At 44.0% G+C, this 18552-nt stretch overlaps 2 protein-coding genes across 9 annotated transcripts in view; both read left to right on the top strand.

Annotated features, from left to right (window-relative positions):
* Positions 1–4761, top strand: part of EPB41L4B (erythrocyte membrane protein band 4.1 like 4B) — a gene marked incomplete at its 5' end in the record, with an annotated part of 131091 nt that extends 126330 nt beyond the window's left edge. For all 6 annotated transcript variants that reach the window (XM_079112584.1, XM_079112581.1, XM_079112583.1 and 3 more), the window contains 2 exons: positions 246–391; positions 1659–4761. In XM_079112584.1, coding sequence (XP_078968710.1) covers positions 246–391; positions 1659–1728 — 216 coding nt within the window. In that variant the 3' untranslated portion in view covers positions 1729–4761. The remainder of the gene's footprint in view (positions 1–245; positions 392–1658) is intronic.
* Positions 4762–7880: 3119 nt separating this feature from the next.
* The window catches only part of FRRS1L (ferric chelate reductase 1 like), a 37681-nt gene continuing 27009 nt past the window's right edge, over positions 7881–18552 (top strand). For 2 of the 3 annotated variants that reach the window (XM_079112642.1, XM_079112641.1), the window contains exon 1: positions 7896–8214. In XM_079112642.1, the coding sequence (XP_078968768.1) occupies positions 7977–8214 (238 nt within the window). In that variant the 5' untranslated portion in view covers positions 7896–7976. Of the gene's footprint in view, positions 8215–18552 lie in introns of all 3 variants that reach the window. The other variant, XM_079112640.1, reaches the window with a different exon arrangement.

Below are 18552 nucleotides of genomic sequence, written 5' to 3'. Positions count from 1 at the left end.
GATGGTATCTAAGATGTGATGAAATATGATTTCTGCCTTAAAAGGTTGTCAAGAGAGGTAATGTATGTAAAGTGCTTAGCATAGTGTCTGGCACAAAGCAAAATCACTTAAAATGGCCATTGATTTTAGCTATTATTTAAAAATGACAGGAGCAGGTACAGTGAGGCTTAGAAAGAGCGCAGCTGCCTGTGGGATATGGAACTCGGAGATGGAGATCAATCTCCTCTTCTCTGTGTCTTCTCCAGGCGGACTTCAGAGACAGTAAATTACAGTGCTGTCCTGGCCAGTCTTCCCCACTGATTCCAGCGGTGGCCCTGAGGCCTTTGACAGAGACTGTCTCCTCGGTACAGACCATCTACACCACCCGGAAGCCTGTTTCTCTGGCAGCCAGGTAAATCAGAGCAGCGGGCACCTGCAGGTAACTCTGGTGACAGGGAAACCAGGCACAGACTCGAGGTTCACTGTGCTTGTGCCACCTGCAACCCTCCTGCTCCTTTCATTCATTTATCCTGTGAGGATTCATTGATACATCTGTGGGGAAGCTGTATTCTAGGTGCCAGGGATGTATAGTGAGCAAACAGGTTAAGTGCTGCCCTTACAGGGTTTAGTGCCTGGGGATGAAGGGAGACAGACAGTTGCGTATGTGTGTGTGTGTGTGTGTGTGTGTGTGTGTATGCGTGTGTGAGTGCGCATGTGTGTTTAAACAGTGCAAACAAGTTTCACAGGTACATGACTGACGATGGGATGCAAGGGGCCAAGCAGTCAAGGTGACCCTTCATGATAGCCAATTTTACTTCATTCTGTTTCATTCATGAAACAAAATTGTGTTAAGTCACGTTTTAATCAACTTTTTCTCCACTGTGACCCAAAGACCTAACAAGAATAGGAGGAAAAGAAATTTGGGGGCTCACAGTTTCAGGGGTCTCAGTTCATAGATGGCCAGCTCCTTTCCTTGGGGTCCAAGGTGGGGCAGGACATCATGGTGGAAGAGTGTGGTAGAGGAAAGCGACTCAGAACTTGGCACCAGGAAGCAGAGAGAGAGAGACAGACAGACAGACAGAGCACCCCTTACCACATGACAAAATATAAACCCCCAAGGCCTGCTCCCAGTGACCACCTCCTCCAGCCACACCCCACCTGCCTACAGTTACCACCCAGTTAATCCCTATCAGAGGATTAATGCACTGATTAGGTTAAGACTCTTATAACCCAGTCATTTCACCTCCGAATGTTCTAGTATTGTCTCATGCACGAGCTTTGGGGGACAGCACATATTTAAACCATAGCAAACATTACTTCAGACATTACTCAGATTAAACTCTGGGACAAAGAGCATATGAAACCAACTTGATTTAAAGAAATCTAATTCCTGGGCATCTTCCCACTCATTCAAGACTTGTACTGAGTGACCACTGTGGACCGGGTGCTATACAGGGCTCTGAGGTTTCAGAGATGAGTGACATGCTCACATTCCAGCCAGGAAACACATCAGCAGTCAATTTCAAGTCATGGTAATGGTAGCCAATGGAGGGGGTCCTAAAAAGCAAAGTCGAGAAGGAACTTGGGAGATGACATTGAAGCTATGTGTTCCTGCAATTTTTAAGGGTCTGTCTCACTATTTTGTCACTCTTTTTTTTTTTTCTTTCTTTCTTTCTTAGTGCAGAGACACTACGGCAGGAACTGGAGAGAGAGAAAATGATGAAAAGACTGTTGATGACCGAACTGTGAAATTCTCCCCTTGTCGCCTGGAGGATGGCATGGTGCCTTCTGTCCGTTTTCTTTCTTCAGGCGTAGTGTGCTCATTCTGGCACAACATACGGATGTGTGCTCCCCAGGTCTCCAGGGCGAGAGGAAGTCAACTTCGGGCTTGACTTGCATTGGGAAAGTTATTTTATGTCTCCTGAGCAGTAAAGGTTTTCTATGGCTCAGTGTAGTCCAGACAGGATTTGGTACGTCTAGGAGCAGAAAGATGGGAAAACGGGGATTCCCGTTCAGAAGTCCCTGTGTGTGTCTGTTAATAACCACAGGGGCTAAGGCGGTGTGGAATCCTTCACTAACAATCTCATCCATGTGATTTTGTATGATTGGAACTTGCACCAAGATTTGACTCTTTGCTAAAGAGTAATTTTTAATGAGAGAATAATTCTTTACTGTTCTTTTTTTCATTGACACTGATAAATACACAGATCTTATAAAGTCCTTTATTTTTATTCAGACATGAGTAAATGAACTAAAAATATATGTATAATCACCGTGACTAAAAGTTCTCTAGCTTAACCTGCAATATAATTTTATTTGGGAATTCATCAGATATGTTATTATTTGTGATAAACAAAATTTATCATTGAACCCAAAGTAGGAAATTCTAGCTTGCATTGTCTAAAAATCCATATAGGTTAAAGATGGTTCAATAAGGAAAGTTGTTTGGTTTTTCCATAAAGAAAAACCATTTCTGAAGTTGATTAATTAATGTCCTGTTGATAGACCCTGACCAGAAGAAACTTTGCTCTCTTTTTATATAGTTTCAAGAAATGTGTTTTTAAATTTTTATTATGCACTTGAACAACTTTGCAGGAATAAAAGAACCCCCGCCCACAAAGTATCCCTCTAAATTATTCCCCAAGCTTTCTTGGTGAACATGCACACATTTTTACATAGCTGAGATCAGTGTGTACATTCTCTTGTTCTGTTCTCCGCCTAACCCTTATCTCCTTATCAAACAGATCCTACTCTTGCCAACTTAAATATCTTTATACCCATGTAACACGGTTAACCTCACCTCTCCCCTTAGATATCTGAGTTATATCCATTTTTCACTCTTATAAATAGTGCTGCTATGAATGTCTTTGTAAAAAAATATGTTCCTTTCTTTGGAGTATTCTCTTGGGAGTATCTTCAAAGAGGGATTTCAAGGTCAAAGAGCATGAAATATTTTATAGCTCTCATTTTATATTGCCAAATTGCTTTCTAGAAAGATCCAATCTCTGGGTTGGAAGGACCTTAAAGGTCATCTAGTTTAACACCCCCTACCCTCTCTGAATGCTTGAATCCCCCTAAAATTTATGATGCCACCAGCAATGTATAAGCATTTCTATTTACCAATAGCTCTGCCAATATTGGGTTTTGCCATTTTTATTTATTTTCACTAGTTTAACAGATGTGTATAGTTGTTCTTGAAAAGTTGTTTTATTTCATTAATTGCTAGAAAAGCTGAGCACTTTTCCATGTGATGATTTACTAGCCGTATTTCCTTGTGTGTAAACTGTCCATCCATTTCTTATGACTGCTTGTTAAGTGGAACCGATCTTGTACATTTGTATCAGAACTGTATTTTTATGTTACAGAGTTTGCTCTCCTGTCCCTATCCTTACAACTGAATGGTGCCAATAATTTGATACTAATGATTATAAAAAAAAAAAAAAAAGCAATGCCTCATTTGCTAGCATTGCCCTGAGTGAGCAAATATTCAGATAACTGAGGAGTAACCCTTTAAGTGCTGACTTTAAAATTTTAATATTTTTTGAGGGAAATCTTTCTTAAATGTATTACACACTTCTTCCCTGCCTTAGTAAACAGAGTACACTGGAGAGTATTCAATCTTTCCTTAATGAGTCATGGTCATCCCTATAAACATCAGCCCCTTTTGTACCTTGGTGTGGTGCCGTGATGTCGCCAGGAGCTATCAAAATGCACAGGGCTTGGCTCTACCTTTTACAGGCTCTCACGTTCTTCTCATTGTTGGTTTTTACTGCTGTCTGCTCCTCAGTGGAGTTATTGGGGCAATCGTAGTTTTGGGGGCTTTTTACCCCCATGACCCCAGCTGTACTTTTAAAACAGCTTTAACTGTTCTTTATCTTGTGCACACAACACAAAACACGTTCCTGTACAGCACGGGCTTATCACCTCTTGCCAATGCAGCAGCCTCTTCCTGCTCTAAACTGCTTTTCTGAAGTGTCCACCCCTTGCCTCCAGCTATCTGATGGAACCCCCAAGGACACGACTGAAGACTTCTTGGGGAAGCCAGGAAACCTAGTATTTCGTATGTGTCTGATTTGCTTTGCTTCTGATGAGGGATGCATGGGCTTTGTGGCTGCTGTTTCCAGGAGGATCTGTCTCCTGCTTCTTTCCCTCTTCCCCCTGAGTTCACAGGTATTTTGAAATGTCGATGTCACTGAAAGTCTGGCTGTTACTGTATATGAAAACCCAATACCTTTGGCAGCTCACCTCTAACCAGTAAAAATCAAGAGGATTCCATGGTTTCATCAGTTGTCTTGGTTATTTGCCTACTCAAATGTAGGATGGGTGCTTGGCATTGTGACCTGAGATAAATTGTATTGGGTAAATTGGTAGTGACTAAAAGGAACTGATATGGTTCCTTCGCCTTTTTATGACTTAAAATCAAACCAACAGCGCCAATGAGGTCATACAACACACACCTTAGGTCCAGGGTGGGAAATCATTTTGCTAAGATTCTAGAGCTAGGGTTCCATCTGTGACCCGGACCCCTAGTGGTCACGGTAGGTTACTGCAAGGGTCTGGGAATCCTCAAGCCACAGTTTTCTGGATTGTGAATTGCATAGATCTTTATAAAGAGTTTGAAAACAAAGTCTGAACATTCAGAAGTCCCCACCAGGAAGCATCCAGAATTTTATATTCCCCAAATAGCACAGGACCATTCTGACATCATTGTTATCTTTTTTTCACCATCTCAAAGATCACAGCTTTTTAAAATATTCAAATAAAATTCACTGTTTTAACCATTTTAAAGTGTTCAAGTCAGTGTTTTATATGCAAACATCACCATTATCTAATTCTACCACCACTCCGCGTCCCTTGACAACCATTAGTCTACTTGCTGTCTATGAATTTCTATATAAGGATCTGCCTATTCTGAACATTTTGCATAAATGGAATCATACACTATGCAGTCTTTTGTGATTGGCTTCTTCATTTAACTTTATGTTTTCACAGTTCATTCATGTTGCAGCATGTATCAGAATTTCATTCCTCTTTATGGCTGAATAATATACCATTTGTGGATATACCATATTTGTTTATCCATTCATCAGTTGATAGATATTTGGGTTTGCTCCTACTTTTCAGCTATTATGAATAATACTGTCATGAGCATTCATGTACAAGTTTTCATGTGAACATATGCTTTCAGATCTCTTGGAATTGCAGATCATATGGCAACTCTATGTTTAACTTTCTGAAGAACTGCCAGGATCACATTTTTATTTCTTATGAAATCCAAAGTGAAAAATTACATACACCAGGCAATCCAAGGCATAGGCACATCTGTCATTGGTCAAATAGTAAGATATAGCACTTTTATGGGAAGTTTTTATAACAAAAAAAAATTATCAGAATAACTTTGATGAGAAGATAAAATAAAGGTGTTTTGTTTCTTTTTAAAATGAAAAGGAAATTAAACTCTGGTTCATCTCTAAGTTCTTGTTTGAGTAACTGGCTCTTGTTCAGCCAATGGTCTCAGAATGTTTAGGCAGAATTCTTCCCCAGAAAGCATGTGCAAAAGAGGAATTCACAATATTTCTTGGCTATCCAGTGGATTTGCTTTGGTGGGGAACACAGAGTGTCCACAGAGGTATAACTGAAAGCAGAACAAATGCAGAGGGATTTATTTATTTCTGCAGCACTGAAGATTGAACCCAGGGCCTCACACATGGTAGGCAAGCACTCTCAAGCACTCTACCACTGAACTGTATCACCATTTCTGCTAAGGGTCTTCCCAGATCTTAAGTCTTATAATAAATCACACAAAAAAAATATAAGAAAACTTCAAAAGACAATTTAAGTGCATTGAAAAAAATCATATAAAACGATAAGAATAGGTTCTGTAGGAATTAGAAACCCAAGTAGGTCCTAAGGCCTAAATGGAGAGACAGGTAGGAGACTTTGTCTCCTCTCTAGAAACATTCATATATCACAATATTATTTTCATAAGCTACACTACCTCTGAGCCTATCTGTGGCCTCTTTTGAGTCCACAGACACCAGGTCCTTGAACAATAGTGGATAATTAAAACCCACAGATTACGTGCAAGGCCGTGTATTAAGCTGTGCTTGCAAACACCCCCACCATGTTCTTTTTACCAGACCAATTTACCGGGAGATGAATATGACCTGGTTTTTATTTCTCTTCTATTTAGGTGCCATTACTGTTAATTGTAATAACTGAAATGAAAGGAATTAAAAAGAAAGTAATAGGTAGCTGCTTGAATTCCCAAACCAGAGAATCAACACTGAAGTCAGAAGTCTGATGTTTTTTCTTTTTAGCCAAATGTAGGTCCAGTTAAAATTGACCATGTTTGCTCTGGTGATTGGGAAGAGAAGAAAAGAAACAGATTGCAGTTTTTAAGAAGGGATTAGGGTTTTTTGAAGGATTTAATAGATTTTTAATTTATTGGAATCATATTTTAGAATTGTATGCATTGCTGAGCTATGCTTTTAGGGAAGGAATCTTGTTTTAAATAATAATAGTTCACCTTAACCTTTTCCAAACAATAAATCTGATTGATTGCTTATAGCAACTACTATGTTGGAGGATCTAGTGAAACTTAAGGTTTTCATGAATTATACCTCGATTCAGCTATCAGGATTAACACGTTTAAACCCCATTTGGACAACCCACCATCAGCTGGCACGCAATGGCAAACACCTAAACTTTGTGTTTCCCAGAACATCTCCCTAAGTCAACAGCTATCCCCCTATCTCCCAGCCAAGTGGGCCATAAAAGGTTGAGGTCACTAGTTTCCTTTTGAATATTAATGTTTCATAATCCTATGAATATTCATTCATGCCATTGATAGCGTTGAACCCAACTGATCTTCACCTCTTTTTCTTAATCTTCATTGCACTATGAAGATTACTGATCACGTGATCACTACCCTAGGCAATCTGACTTCTAGGCCTGCATTTGGAATCTATGCTTTTCTGCCTCCCTAGTTCATGCGCTCAAGAAAAAAAAAAAAAAAAAAAAAAAAAAAAAAAAACCAAAAACCAACAACAACAACAACAACAGGAAATTAGGTTAAAATGCTGACTCTACATGAAAAGAATTTGTGTCCATGTCCAACTATCACCCCTAGAGAATCCCGGAACCTGCCATATAGTAAGTGCTTGATGTGAACAGATGGATGACTGAGTAAATAACATAGAGAATTTAAGTGGCAGGAATGGATTTGAAAACGTGGAGAATTTACCATGGCCACCAGACACGGTTTGGGCCAGGTCAAGGCCTACGCTGCCTGCTGCCTAATTTCCAAGGGCGCAGGTTATGCTCAGACACGAACGGCCTTAATGATTGCACACTTTAAGTGCTAGTTTCCTCTCTCTGCCTCTGACCACCTCAGTTTACTCATCTATCTAGTGAAATCTTGCCATTTCAAGATGAGATGAGATGATCCCTCGAAATTAAGTGTCTAGCAGGTACATTGTAGAAGTGAAAAGGTGCGGGAACAAGTTGGGGGAGGCGGCAATTCCAGCACGTGGTGACCAGGGTAAACCCTTTAGAAGAACACTTCTGGAAGTGGAACTGTGCGGTGGGATCCTAGGGATTTTGGTAAAAAGCAAATTCTGATTGATAGCGTGGGGCCTGAGATTGGTGATGCTGATAATGCCGGTCTGGGGACCACACTTTGAGTAGCAGGGCCCAGAAAGACGCATGGGTGGGAGATTGGAGGACGACGAGGACAGAGATCAGGGGGATGGGGAGAATGGGAGGAAGTCGCGAGAAGGGACGCTCCTGGGGAGGAGAAGACGACATGGTGAGTGGAAGGGGGAGGCTGCGGGGCTGGAGCGAGGATGCGCAGAGCGAGGCGGGGTGGCGGCGGGTGCGGCGGCTCCGCGGCTGCGCGGGCGCGTGCTGGCGGCGGCGGCGGCTCGGTCCCGGCCCGCGCCCGCGGCGCCCCCGCTGCGGCCCGAGCGGCCTGGCTGCGGGATCGGTGCGCAGCGATGGCGCGGCCGCCCTGGCAGTGCCCGCGGGCCTGGGCGCCGCTGCTCTTGCTGCTGCTGGAGGGGCCCGCCGCCTGCGCTGCCAGCCCCGCGGACGACGGCGCGGGCCCGGGGGGCCGGGGACCCCGGGGCCGCGCGCGGGGGGACGCGGGCGCCGACGAGGCGGTGCCGCGACACGACTCCTCCTACGGCACCTTTGCGGGGGAGTTCTACGACCTGCGCTACCTGTCCGATGACGGTGAGGCCGCGGGAGGGTGAGGGGCCGCGGGAGGGGAGACGCGAGGTGGGGACCGAGGCGGCAGGAATGGAGGCGGAAGGGGGTTGGTAAGAATGCCAGTGGGGGACAGCTGTGCACCGCCAAGGCCAAGCTGGGGAGCGCACCACTCAGACCCCCACGGGCTTGGAGGCTGGGACCAGCTTCTGCTGTCTGCCTTACACGTGGGGAGACCGAGGACGGGAGAGGGAGGTGGTCACCCGAGTCTTGTGAGGCTGTGGATAGCGGTGCTGAACTGAGGCTCCCCGGTTCTCAGTGTCGGGCCTCTACCCTCCCAGCCGGGGAGGAGGCCACCATCTGGCCTGGGGTGTATGAGACCTGGGCATCTGGTGGGAAGTAGAAACCCCAGCTTAAGGAGAAGCGCTGCCTTATTCCTCCCGGTATTGACCTAAGTTTCCCATGACTAGCGCCCCATCTTAGCGTTCTGTTGGTGCTCACTGCCCTGGCACCAGAGCTGGGTCACATCTCCCTCCCCACTCCTAACCCACTTCTCGGCCACCACAGTTGCGGTCTCCTAGTGTGAACCGTCATTGTTGGGGCCATCTGGGCTGGGAGACTGGGGGTTTGTCAGCCACCAGCCTCCCCGCAGAGCTGCTTCAATGAGCACAAAAGAAAACTGATTCTATTCAGGAGTGGAACTTCTGCAACTTTGGAAAGTAGTCATTTTCCTTTTCTTCTGCTAAAAGGGATATCTGACAATCAAGCTGGGGTTTGAAATGTGGGGAACTGCTCATGGATGTTTTCTGTTAATTAGGACTAGGTTCAACTGTACACAACCAGCATAAATGCCTTCCACAAGATAGAATTTTCTGTCTCCTAAAGAAAGCTGGAAGTAATCCAGAGTTTGTATGGAGACTCCCTGGTCTTCCAGGACCCTGGATCCTGCTCTTCTGCTCCTTCCTATTTCTTAGCACGTAACTTCATGGTCCTAAATATCTGCTTGAGTTCCAGCCATTACACTCACAATCCAGACAATGGGAAAGAGGAGGCAGGAAGAAGAGGTCACTGACTGTTTTGTAAGATTACTTTGAGGTTCCCATTTAACAATTCTACTTACTTAGTTATGTGGTCACACATAAGTGTAAAGGAAGCTGGAACGGATGACCTCACAGCTGAGACATAATAGATCCAGTTCAAAAAAGAAAGTGGAGAAAATGGATTTTAGGGAAATACATATTTTTAGGTAGACTGTTAACTGCTGAAACAGAGACTCCCAACATATAGTGGCTTAAATAAGATACTTTTTCTCTCAGATAAGAACCTTGCTGCTCTGGGGCTGGTGGGTGGGCTCTATTCCATATGGTCATTTGGGGACGTAGATTCTTTCCAATTGTTGCTCCACCATCCCCTGAGTCTCTGTCCTCATCCGTGTGGTAAAAGCCAGGTTTCTTGCATGTCCTTGTTCAAGATTAAGGGGAAGAAATAGAGAAGTTCAGGGTAAGCAATTACCTGTTAGACTGCCTGCATAAATCGCTGCTGCTCATATTCCTTGGCAAAAATGTCATTACATGACCGAGCTATGGGGGAGGCTAGGAGGTGCAGTCCTCTAGCTGGGCAGCCATGTGGCCAGGAAGAAGGTGTAAATGGCAGGCAGAGTCGGAGGACAACAAGCAGAAGCTGAACCTGTCACTCTGGAAAAGGATAAATATTCTGAAACCCATCTGCTTCTGGAACCATCTGATGCATATTTATTCTGCATAAATCCAACCTAGTACTGCCAGGTGACGCTAACATAGCATGCAGAAGCGTATATTCTCATTGGGTACATATGCCTAACAGATGAAGGACAAGCTCAGAATATAAGTTTGTGCATACAGAGAGAACGATCTGTTAATTGCATCGTCTAGTTTTATCAACTTGGACATCAGGTGGGCTCTGTAATCACGGACAGCTAGGTGGAGTCCAGCTGGGGGGCATGAAAGACTGGTGAGATGAAAGAGGGAGGGCATTTAGATGAGGTGACCACGCAGTGGTGGCAGGGCCTGCTGTGGCCTGTGTTTCCAAATCCCTGGTCACCCCTCGCTTCCATTCTGTACCTGTAACCGCTTACCCTTCCCAAAGCCCACCTCCTACCCTATTGGTGTTGCATTTAAAAGCCTGTGACAGTTTCAGCCTGCCCCCTGGGGGAAGCTTGGGCGTCCTTCTCTGGAGTTTGCACCGTGGCCCAGCTCCCTTCACAACCTCTCCTACTCTCCTTCCCTGCTCTTATGATTTAGATGAGGTGTCCCCCCAAAGCTCACATGTGAGATGATGCAAGAAGGTTTGCAGGAGAAATGACTGGGTTGTTACCTTAACCTATTAGTGGATTAATCCCCGATGGGATTGAATGAGTGGTAACTGGAGGCAGGTGGGGTGTGGCTGGAGGAGGTGGGGAATTGAGACGTGGCTACAGGGTATATATTTTGTGTCTGAGGAGCGGAGTCTCTGCTTCCTGATCATCATGTGAGCCACGTCCCTCTGCCACACTCTTCCACCGTGACATTCAACCTCACCTTGAGCCCCGAAGAATGGACTCTGCTCTCTGTGGATTGAGACCTCTGAAACCGCGAGCCCTTAAATAAACTTTTCCTCCTCTACAGTTGTTCTGGCTGGGTCCTTTAGTCACAGCAGGGAGAAAGCTGACTAGAACACCTGCCCGAGTGTCCACTCCCTGTGCTTCTGCCCTGACCTCTGACAGTTTCTCACTTCCTCTTCAGATAGATCCTACTATGATCTCGTGGGTGCTGGTGGGGATGTTTGTGGGGGCCTCTCAGGGCCAGCACCTCTGCTAGGCTACCCTGGACCTGGGCTTTCACCCTGTAAGTCCTGAGTAGAGAGCATTAGAAATCATTAGTGACACTGTCTTCAAGGGACTGCCAGAGAGGCAGAACCAGAAAAGAGAAGGGGGTGTTGTTAGCAGCGTCCCACACCACTGTGAGCATGATGGCATGAGCCCTCCAGGCAGCCAAAGGACTCGAGATGAGAGGCAGGGGGTGACCTTCCTTAGAGTGGATTTCGATTCGGAGGGGGATGGAGGGACACAGGCTGATTACTTTGGTGGAAGTGGCATGTGGAATCGTGCCTTTCAACTATTCATTTTTCTAATTTTTAAAAAAATGTTAATGGCCCTTTATTTTATTTATTTGAAGAACTAAGAATCAAACCCAGGGCCTCACGCCTGCCAGGAAGTGCTCCACCCTGAGCGACAACCCCAGCCCTAAACTTTTTTTTTTTTTTCCCACCAGAATAAGCAGAGTTGTTCTTTTGTGGAGATCAGGCCACTTGCTTTCTCCAGCAGAGTCCCCACTGCACAGACTCCAAGTAGCCAAGAAATTGAGTTTGTAATGAAAGGCGGGCCTGGCAGTGGGCAACTGGAAAAAGAGAAATAGAGCAATAGTGGTGGGAATAGGGATTTCAGGGAGACTGGGGGAGAACCGCTGACCCTTACTGACCCTGCCCACAGACCATTTCTGTCATGTCTGGTTGCCCAAGACCCCCAAATCCAGAAGCTGTGCACCATTTGGTTTGGTTTCTCTGATCATCCCTTCCTGTGCTCACTTTTAAAATTTAAGTTATGTATTGTTTTAACTATGCTGGTTTTCAGAATTCTTGGGATACCCACTATCTTAGCCTACACTGTTCATCCTTGCAATCTTAGCTCAAATGCCACCTCTTTCAGGTAGCCTTCCCTGATTTTCTCCCCTCCCATCCTGGGCCAATAAGGAAGGCTATTCTCCTAGGCACACTCCTAACCCTGCCATGACCTCTTGACTGTCAGTGCTCAGGAGTCTGCACAGGGTCTTGGTACTTGTACACATACCTCTTTCCCTTGAGCTTCTCAAATCAGAAACTACATATTCTGAACCACAGTAGGATATGCAGTGGACTACCATTTGATTATGGGCTAATACCCATTCTGTGGGTTCTAGGAGAAACCAAACAAAGAACTGTGGGCTGTTAGCTTGGGGTGAGGTCCTGCTCCCTTCTCCCTGCCGCTTAAATGGCCAGGTTTGAGGAACAAATCCTGAGACAACCCAGCCAGCCTCATGGATGTTGGTACCTGACTTGAGCTTGGGGCCAGACCCCGCCTGGGAAGAAGAGCCATGTGTGGTAGCTTATCTTTAAGACATAATGATCTGAATGCTTGTAAAGTGGCCCAATCAGTGAGTTTCTGACCAGTTTTTCCTATCTTGAAAAAGAGCTGGTAAATAGGCAAAAAGGACAGAAACATGGGGAAAGGGAAGAAGCAAGCTCCCTCACGCTCCCATATCCTTCCTACGTCCACCATGCATGTGGCTATGTAACTTGTCACCGACTAATCCAGAAATTGTTTAAAGGTAACGATCTGCATCTAATTTCTCTCTGTGTCCTCCATGAATCTGAGCTTATGACAACACACAGTGATGCTCTCACAACAAGTGCTTGCTGTGTGCCAGGCACTGTTCCAGGCACTTTATCCATATTGACTTCACTCATTTCAGCAATCCTGTGAGTTAGACACTACTACAATCCCTGCCTTGACATTAAGGGAGCCACAGAAAATGTGAATATCTCAGCCAAGGTCACACAGCTAGGATAGCAGAGGACTGTGTGGATTTGTTGATTGACAGCCAGCCTGCATAGAGTGGACGGTCCCTGTGGACCTGTGCTGGGTATTTTTGCGAGTGAACTTGAGGAGTTAAGCGTTGATCTAGCAGGCAGCTGGAAACTGCAGGTTCCTGAGCAGCAGAATGCCACCAGCAAGACTGCATTCACAGGCATGTGGCACTTCCCATATCACAAAGCCCCTTGATGCCGCCATGTTGTTGTATGACTCCAATGGGTAGAAAAAAATGGTTCAGGAAGCCTAGGAGGAGGCTGATGTAGTAGTTCTCAGAGATGAAACTGAAGGGTATGGCCAATTTCTGGTTAAAACTTCAAGGAGTCTAGCATTAAATTAATACCTGAAGGCTGTGAGCCAAGCAGTTAATTAGAAGCAATAAATAGCAAACCAGAAGCCATTAACCACCCAGTAGAGCATGGAAAGCAGGCTCAGGGGATTGCAGAAAAGGAACAGAGTGCCCACGAATTAGACAGGCATGGAAACCTCAGAACCATATTGGGAGCCTCCAAAGTCAACCAAGAAAATAAGTACCTCTCGTGTTACAGGAATGTCTGACGGGAGGAAACGACAACAGAAGAAACCAGGGGAAGAAGAAGTAGCTGTAATTATTCTCGCACAGGGAAGAGTTATAGAAGGTTCACAGAGTCCATGTGAGAAGAAAGAGAGGGAAGGACGAGTATGTTGACAGTTATTTTTTTAAAGCCCCCAACCAGTATTCCTTAGTCTCAATAAGGTGTTTATAAAGTGGAAAATGGAGGGAAAGGATTAAGACAAAAAATAAGTGATAAAAATAGAAGAAGAGACCAAGCTAAAGGGGAGGGGAGTCAGCCATGTCCGTGTGCACAACCCACACATTTCCCAGGACCTGATGTTTGCTGGGCAGGTACTCGACCACTGAGCTAGATCCCCAGGCCACAGCGTATGCATTTCAAGACTAAGGAAGACAGGTCAGTGATAGAATGGAGGTGGGGGAGGGAGGGGCAGGGAAAGTCCTTTCTTCTTGTGGTGGTGCTGGGGATTGAACCCAGAGCCTTGTGCATGGGAGGCAAGCGCTCTACCAACTGAGCTATATCCCCAGCCCAAGGAGAAGTCTTTCGGCAATGAAGCAACAGGGTCAGATTTCTGCTTCAGAAAGATGATCCATGGGGCTAGGGTATACCTGTGTTAGACAGCTCCCCTAGCATGTGCGAACCCTGGGTCCCATGCCCAAACCCTTTAAAAAGAAAAAGAAAAACATGGCACATGGTAGAAGAGGAACCAGATAGAAGGGTAAATAGTAGCCCAGAGAGAGGCTCAGGTGTCTGCTGTAGGAGTCATTGGAAGTGATGATTAAGTAAATGTACCAGGTGGAAGAAGGGGAGACCTCTGGGACTGAGGTTTCATGATTGGGAGACTGGGTCAGTGGTGGGATTGTTCACCAAGAAAGTAAATAGGAGGAAGAGCATTGGGGAACTTGGTGTTGGACATCAGGATTTGATTTGCTTGTAGAATCTCTAGATAGAACCTTCTGGATGCATTTGGCTTCGGGGCTTAAACACTGATATAAGAAAAGGAAAATTGAGATATTCAAGAAAGAAGAGACTAAATCTAAGTAAAAGGAAAAATAATAAAATAATAAGGGCATAGCAGAATTAATGACATAGACACCAAATATTCAGTAAAGAGGATAAACAAAATCAAAAGCGAGGGTATTTAAAAATATGAGTAAGAGCTGTGTGTGGTGGCACATACCTGTAATCCAAGCTACTCAGGAGGCTGAGGCAGGAAGATAGCAAGTTTGAGGCCAGCCCGGGCAACTTAGGAAGAGCCCTGTCTTAACATATGAAGAGGGATGGCTGGTAGCTCAGTGGTAGAGTGCTTGTCTAGCATGTCCAAGGCCCTGAGTTCAATCCCCAGTACAGAATGGATGAATATTTAGATAGATAGATAAAGAATAAGAGAGATAAGTGTATTAGTCAGGGTTCTGCAGAGAAGTAAAACCAATAGACTTATTCTAGGGACTGGCTCACATGATTGTGGAGGCTGCAAGTTCAAGTCCAAAGTCTGCAGGTTGGGCCAGAAGGCTGGAGACTGAGAAATGAACCCCTCTTATGGGTCAAGTCCAAAGGCAACTGTTGCTGCGTTGCTCAGGGAATGGATGAGACCCACCTCCATTATGGAGGGCAGTTTATGTAATTCCAAGCCCATGAGTGTGTCCCTCCAAAAGCACCCTCACAGGAACACCCACAACAGTGTTTGACCACATATCTAGGCACCTGGGCCCAGCCAAGTGACACATAAAACGAACCATCAGCATAAGTTTCTGGCAAGATGGATCATGAAAAAAAAGAAGACAAATAATATTAGAAATTAAAAAGGGAAAACTTTAGGCATAGCAGAGATTAAAAAGCTAATTGAGTTTTAATTGTAACAACAAAAATATAGATAACCTAATTTAAAAATGGGGAAAAGCTCCGAAGAGACATTTTTTTCCAAAGATGTACAAATAGCCAAGGGGCACATGAAAAGATAATTAAGGAAATGCAAATCAAAATTATAATGAGAGTGGGGGCGTAGTTCAGTGGTAGAGTGCTTGCCTAGCACGTGCAAGGCTCTGGATTGTATCCCTAGACTGCAAAACAGTGACAAAACCATACAGATGTCCCCTGATGCCAATGCAGTAGAACTGGAAATTAACAAAAGGGGAGAAAGTCTGGAAATGAAAACAACATGAACCCGTGTGTTAAAGAGGAAGTCATAAAGAAAATTAAGATGCACATCTATTGACCATCAGAACATTGCGTATCAAATGTTTGGCATGGCCCAACGCAGTGACGCACACCTATAATCCCAGTGGCCCAGGAGGCTGAGGCAGGAGGATGGTGAGTTCTAAGCCACCCTCTGCAATTTAGCAAGGCCCTAAGCAACTCAGCAAGACCCTATCTCTAAATAAAATACAAAAAGGGCTGGGGATGTGGCACAGTGGTTAAGCACCTCTGGGTTCAATCCCCAGTACAAAAAAAAGAAAAAGTTTAATATGAACCTAAAGTAGAGCTTAGAAACTTATAGTTTCTATCAGGAAATAAGATTGAAAACAAGGGAACAAATCATCAAACTCAAAATGGAAACAAAAAGAAGAAAGTAATACAGATCTGGATAGGAATTAGTGAATTGGAAGACATACCCCAAGGAGGACAATCACCCAAAGCAAAATCTGACTCTGGAAAGCCTCATAAGAGAACACAAATTTTTGGCAAATCTAATCCAAGAAAAAGGTGAAGATGCAGAATAAAGAAGGAGAAATATGAAGAGGTGGTAGCTTGACTTCCTCTGCATCGATCCCGCCCTCTCTCCAGTGTGCCCGCCTCTACTGCAGAGGTTACAGTGCAACCTTGAAGCCCAAGTTCTGCCTGTGATTTTGATTCCATCAATTAGACATATGACATCAATTAGACATTTGAACTCAAAAGTGGGGTATGTGGAGCAAGGGAATCGCCTGCAAGACATCCATTGTGTGCTAGTCAGCTTTGTGTCAACTGTGACCAAAAGAGCTGACAAGAGCAACTTAGAGGATTTAAAAATTGCTTTGGCTCATGTTTCAGAGGTTCAGTCCATGGTCAGCCCACTTCATCACACTCGGCCTAAGGTGAAGCAGAACATCATGGCGGAAGGCTATGGTGGAAGAAAGCTGTTTAGCTCATGATGGCCAGTAAGCAGAGAGAGAGAGAGAGTTTGAGCAAGGGGCCAAAGTATATTATCCCAAGGTACATCCCCATTGATCTACTTCCTCAGCCACACCTGCCTGCCTGCTGTTACCACCCAGTAATCAATTCAAATTATTAATACATCAAATGGATGAATCTGCTGTTTAGGTTACAGCTCTTATAGTCTAACCATTTCCTCTCCTGCATTCACATGAGTTTTTATGGGGGAACATCTCATATCCAGACCATAACTCATTGGTTTTTCTTTCTCTCCCTTTTTCTAATTGCATGTGATTTCCATAAAATTTTCCTATTTGAAGTGTGCAGTGCAGTGGTTTTTAGTATGTTCTCTGGGTTCTGCAACCATCACCACAGTCAATTTTAGGGCATTTTAATCACACTGAAAAAAAATCCCACCCCCTTATCCATTGCCCTGCTGTTTCCTCATCTTCCCCCCTCCCCTCTCTTCTTGCCCCAGCTGTAGGCAATCACTAATCTTTGTCTCAATATTTGTGTATTCTGGACACTTAATGTAAATGAGATTATAAAATGTGGCCTTTGTTACTCTTGTCTAAGCAAAATGAGTTTAAGTTTCATTCATGTAGCAGCATATATCAGTATTTCATTTTTTATGGCTAAATAATATTCAATTTTATGCATCTAGTTTTTTTGTTTTTTGTTTTGTTTTTTTTTTTTTTTGGTACTGGGGATTGAACCCAGAGGCACTTAACCACTGAGCCACATCCCCAGCCCTTTTTATATTTTGTTTAGAGACAGGGTCTTGCTGAGTTGCTTAGGGCCTTACTAAATTGCCGAGGCAGACTTTGAACTCGCAGTCCTCCTGCCTCAGTGTCCCGGGCTGCTGGGATGACAGGCATGTGCCACTATGTCCACTACCATATTTTGTTGATCCATTTGTCAACTGATGGACACTTGGGTGGTTTCTGCTTTATAGCTATTATGGATAATGCTGCTGTGTACAAATTTTTGTGTAAACCTATGCTTTTAATCTCTTGAGTATATACCTGGAATGGAATTACTGGGTCATATGGTAAGTGTATGTTTAACCTTTTTTTTGGTACTGGGGATTGAACCCAGGGGCACTCTACCACTGAGCTTATTGCCAGCCCTTTTTATTTTTTGTTTTGAGATAGGGTCTTGCTAAGTTGTCAAAACTGGCTTCAAACGTGTGATCCTTCTGCCTCTGCCTCCCGAGTAGCAGGGATTAAGGTGTGTGTCACCACATCTGGCTTACATCTAACCTTTTGAGCACTGCCAACCTGTTGTTCAAGGCCACTGGGTCCTTTTACATGTCCACCTGCAATAAAAGCATAGTTGCCTTAGCAAACCAGCTCAGCCATAGGCTTCTGCATAACAGTCTCCCAGGCTTAGCGTATAGCTTGCTCCTTCAGCCCTTCCCAAAATTTTGAAAACATCTAATTACTTGTATTGAATCTTTTCCTATTTAAAATAGCTTGAGTGGTTTTGGTGTTCTGCAAAAATATATCATCTAATAGGAAAGAGTTGTAGCTATAACCTCTCTTTTAAATTTATGTAATACAAGCTTGGGGTGTAACTCAGTAGTAGAGCAATTGCTTAGCACATGCAAGTCCTGATTCCTAGTACCACAAAAACAAAACAAAAGAAAAAGATGATAAAGAAGAAGAAGAAGAAGAAATATATATATACACACATACACACGCACACACACACACACACAATTAAGTAAAATAATTAAGTTTCAGCCAGGAAAAAATTTTCTGGAACTAAATAACGTGGCATAAAGAAAAATTTAAACAAATCAAAAAATTAAAGAAATTTAAATATTAGCTAACTAAATGCAACACTTTATCTGAAAACACACAATATCAAATATCAATTGTAGAAATGGCAAATTGATAACAGAAAAAATCTTACCTGTGTAATTTTACAGTGTTATCATTATATATATTAAAAATATATTTTTAAAAACCTCATCAGTTAGGCATGGTGATGCATACCTAGTCTCAGCTACTCTGAAGACTGAGGCATGAGGTT

Source organism: Sciurus vulgaris, assembly GCF_902686455.1.
Source record: "Sciurus vulgaris genome assembly, chromosome: 15".
Lineage (NCBI taxonomy): Eukaryota > Metazoa > Chordata > Mammalia > Rodentia > Sciuridae > Sciurus > Sciurus vulgaris.
This window is presented reverse-complemented; position numbering and strand designations above follow the sequence as displayed.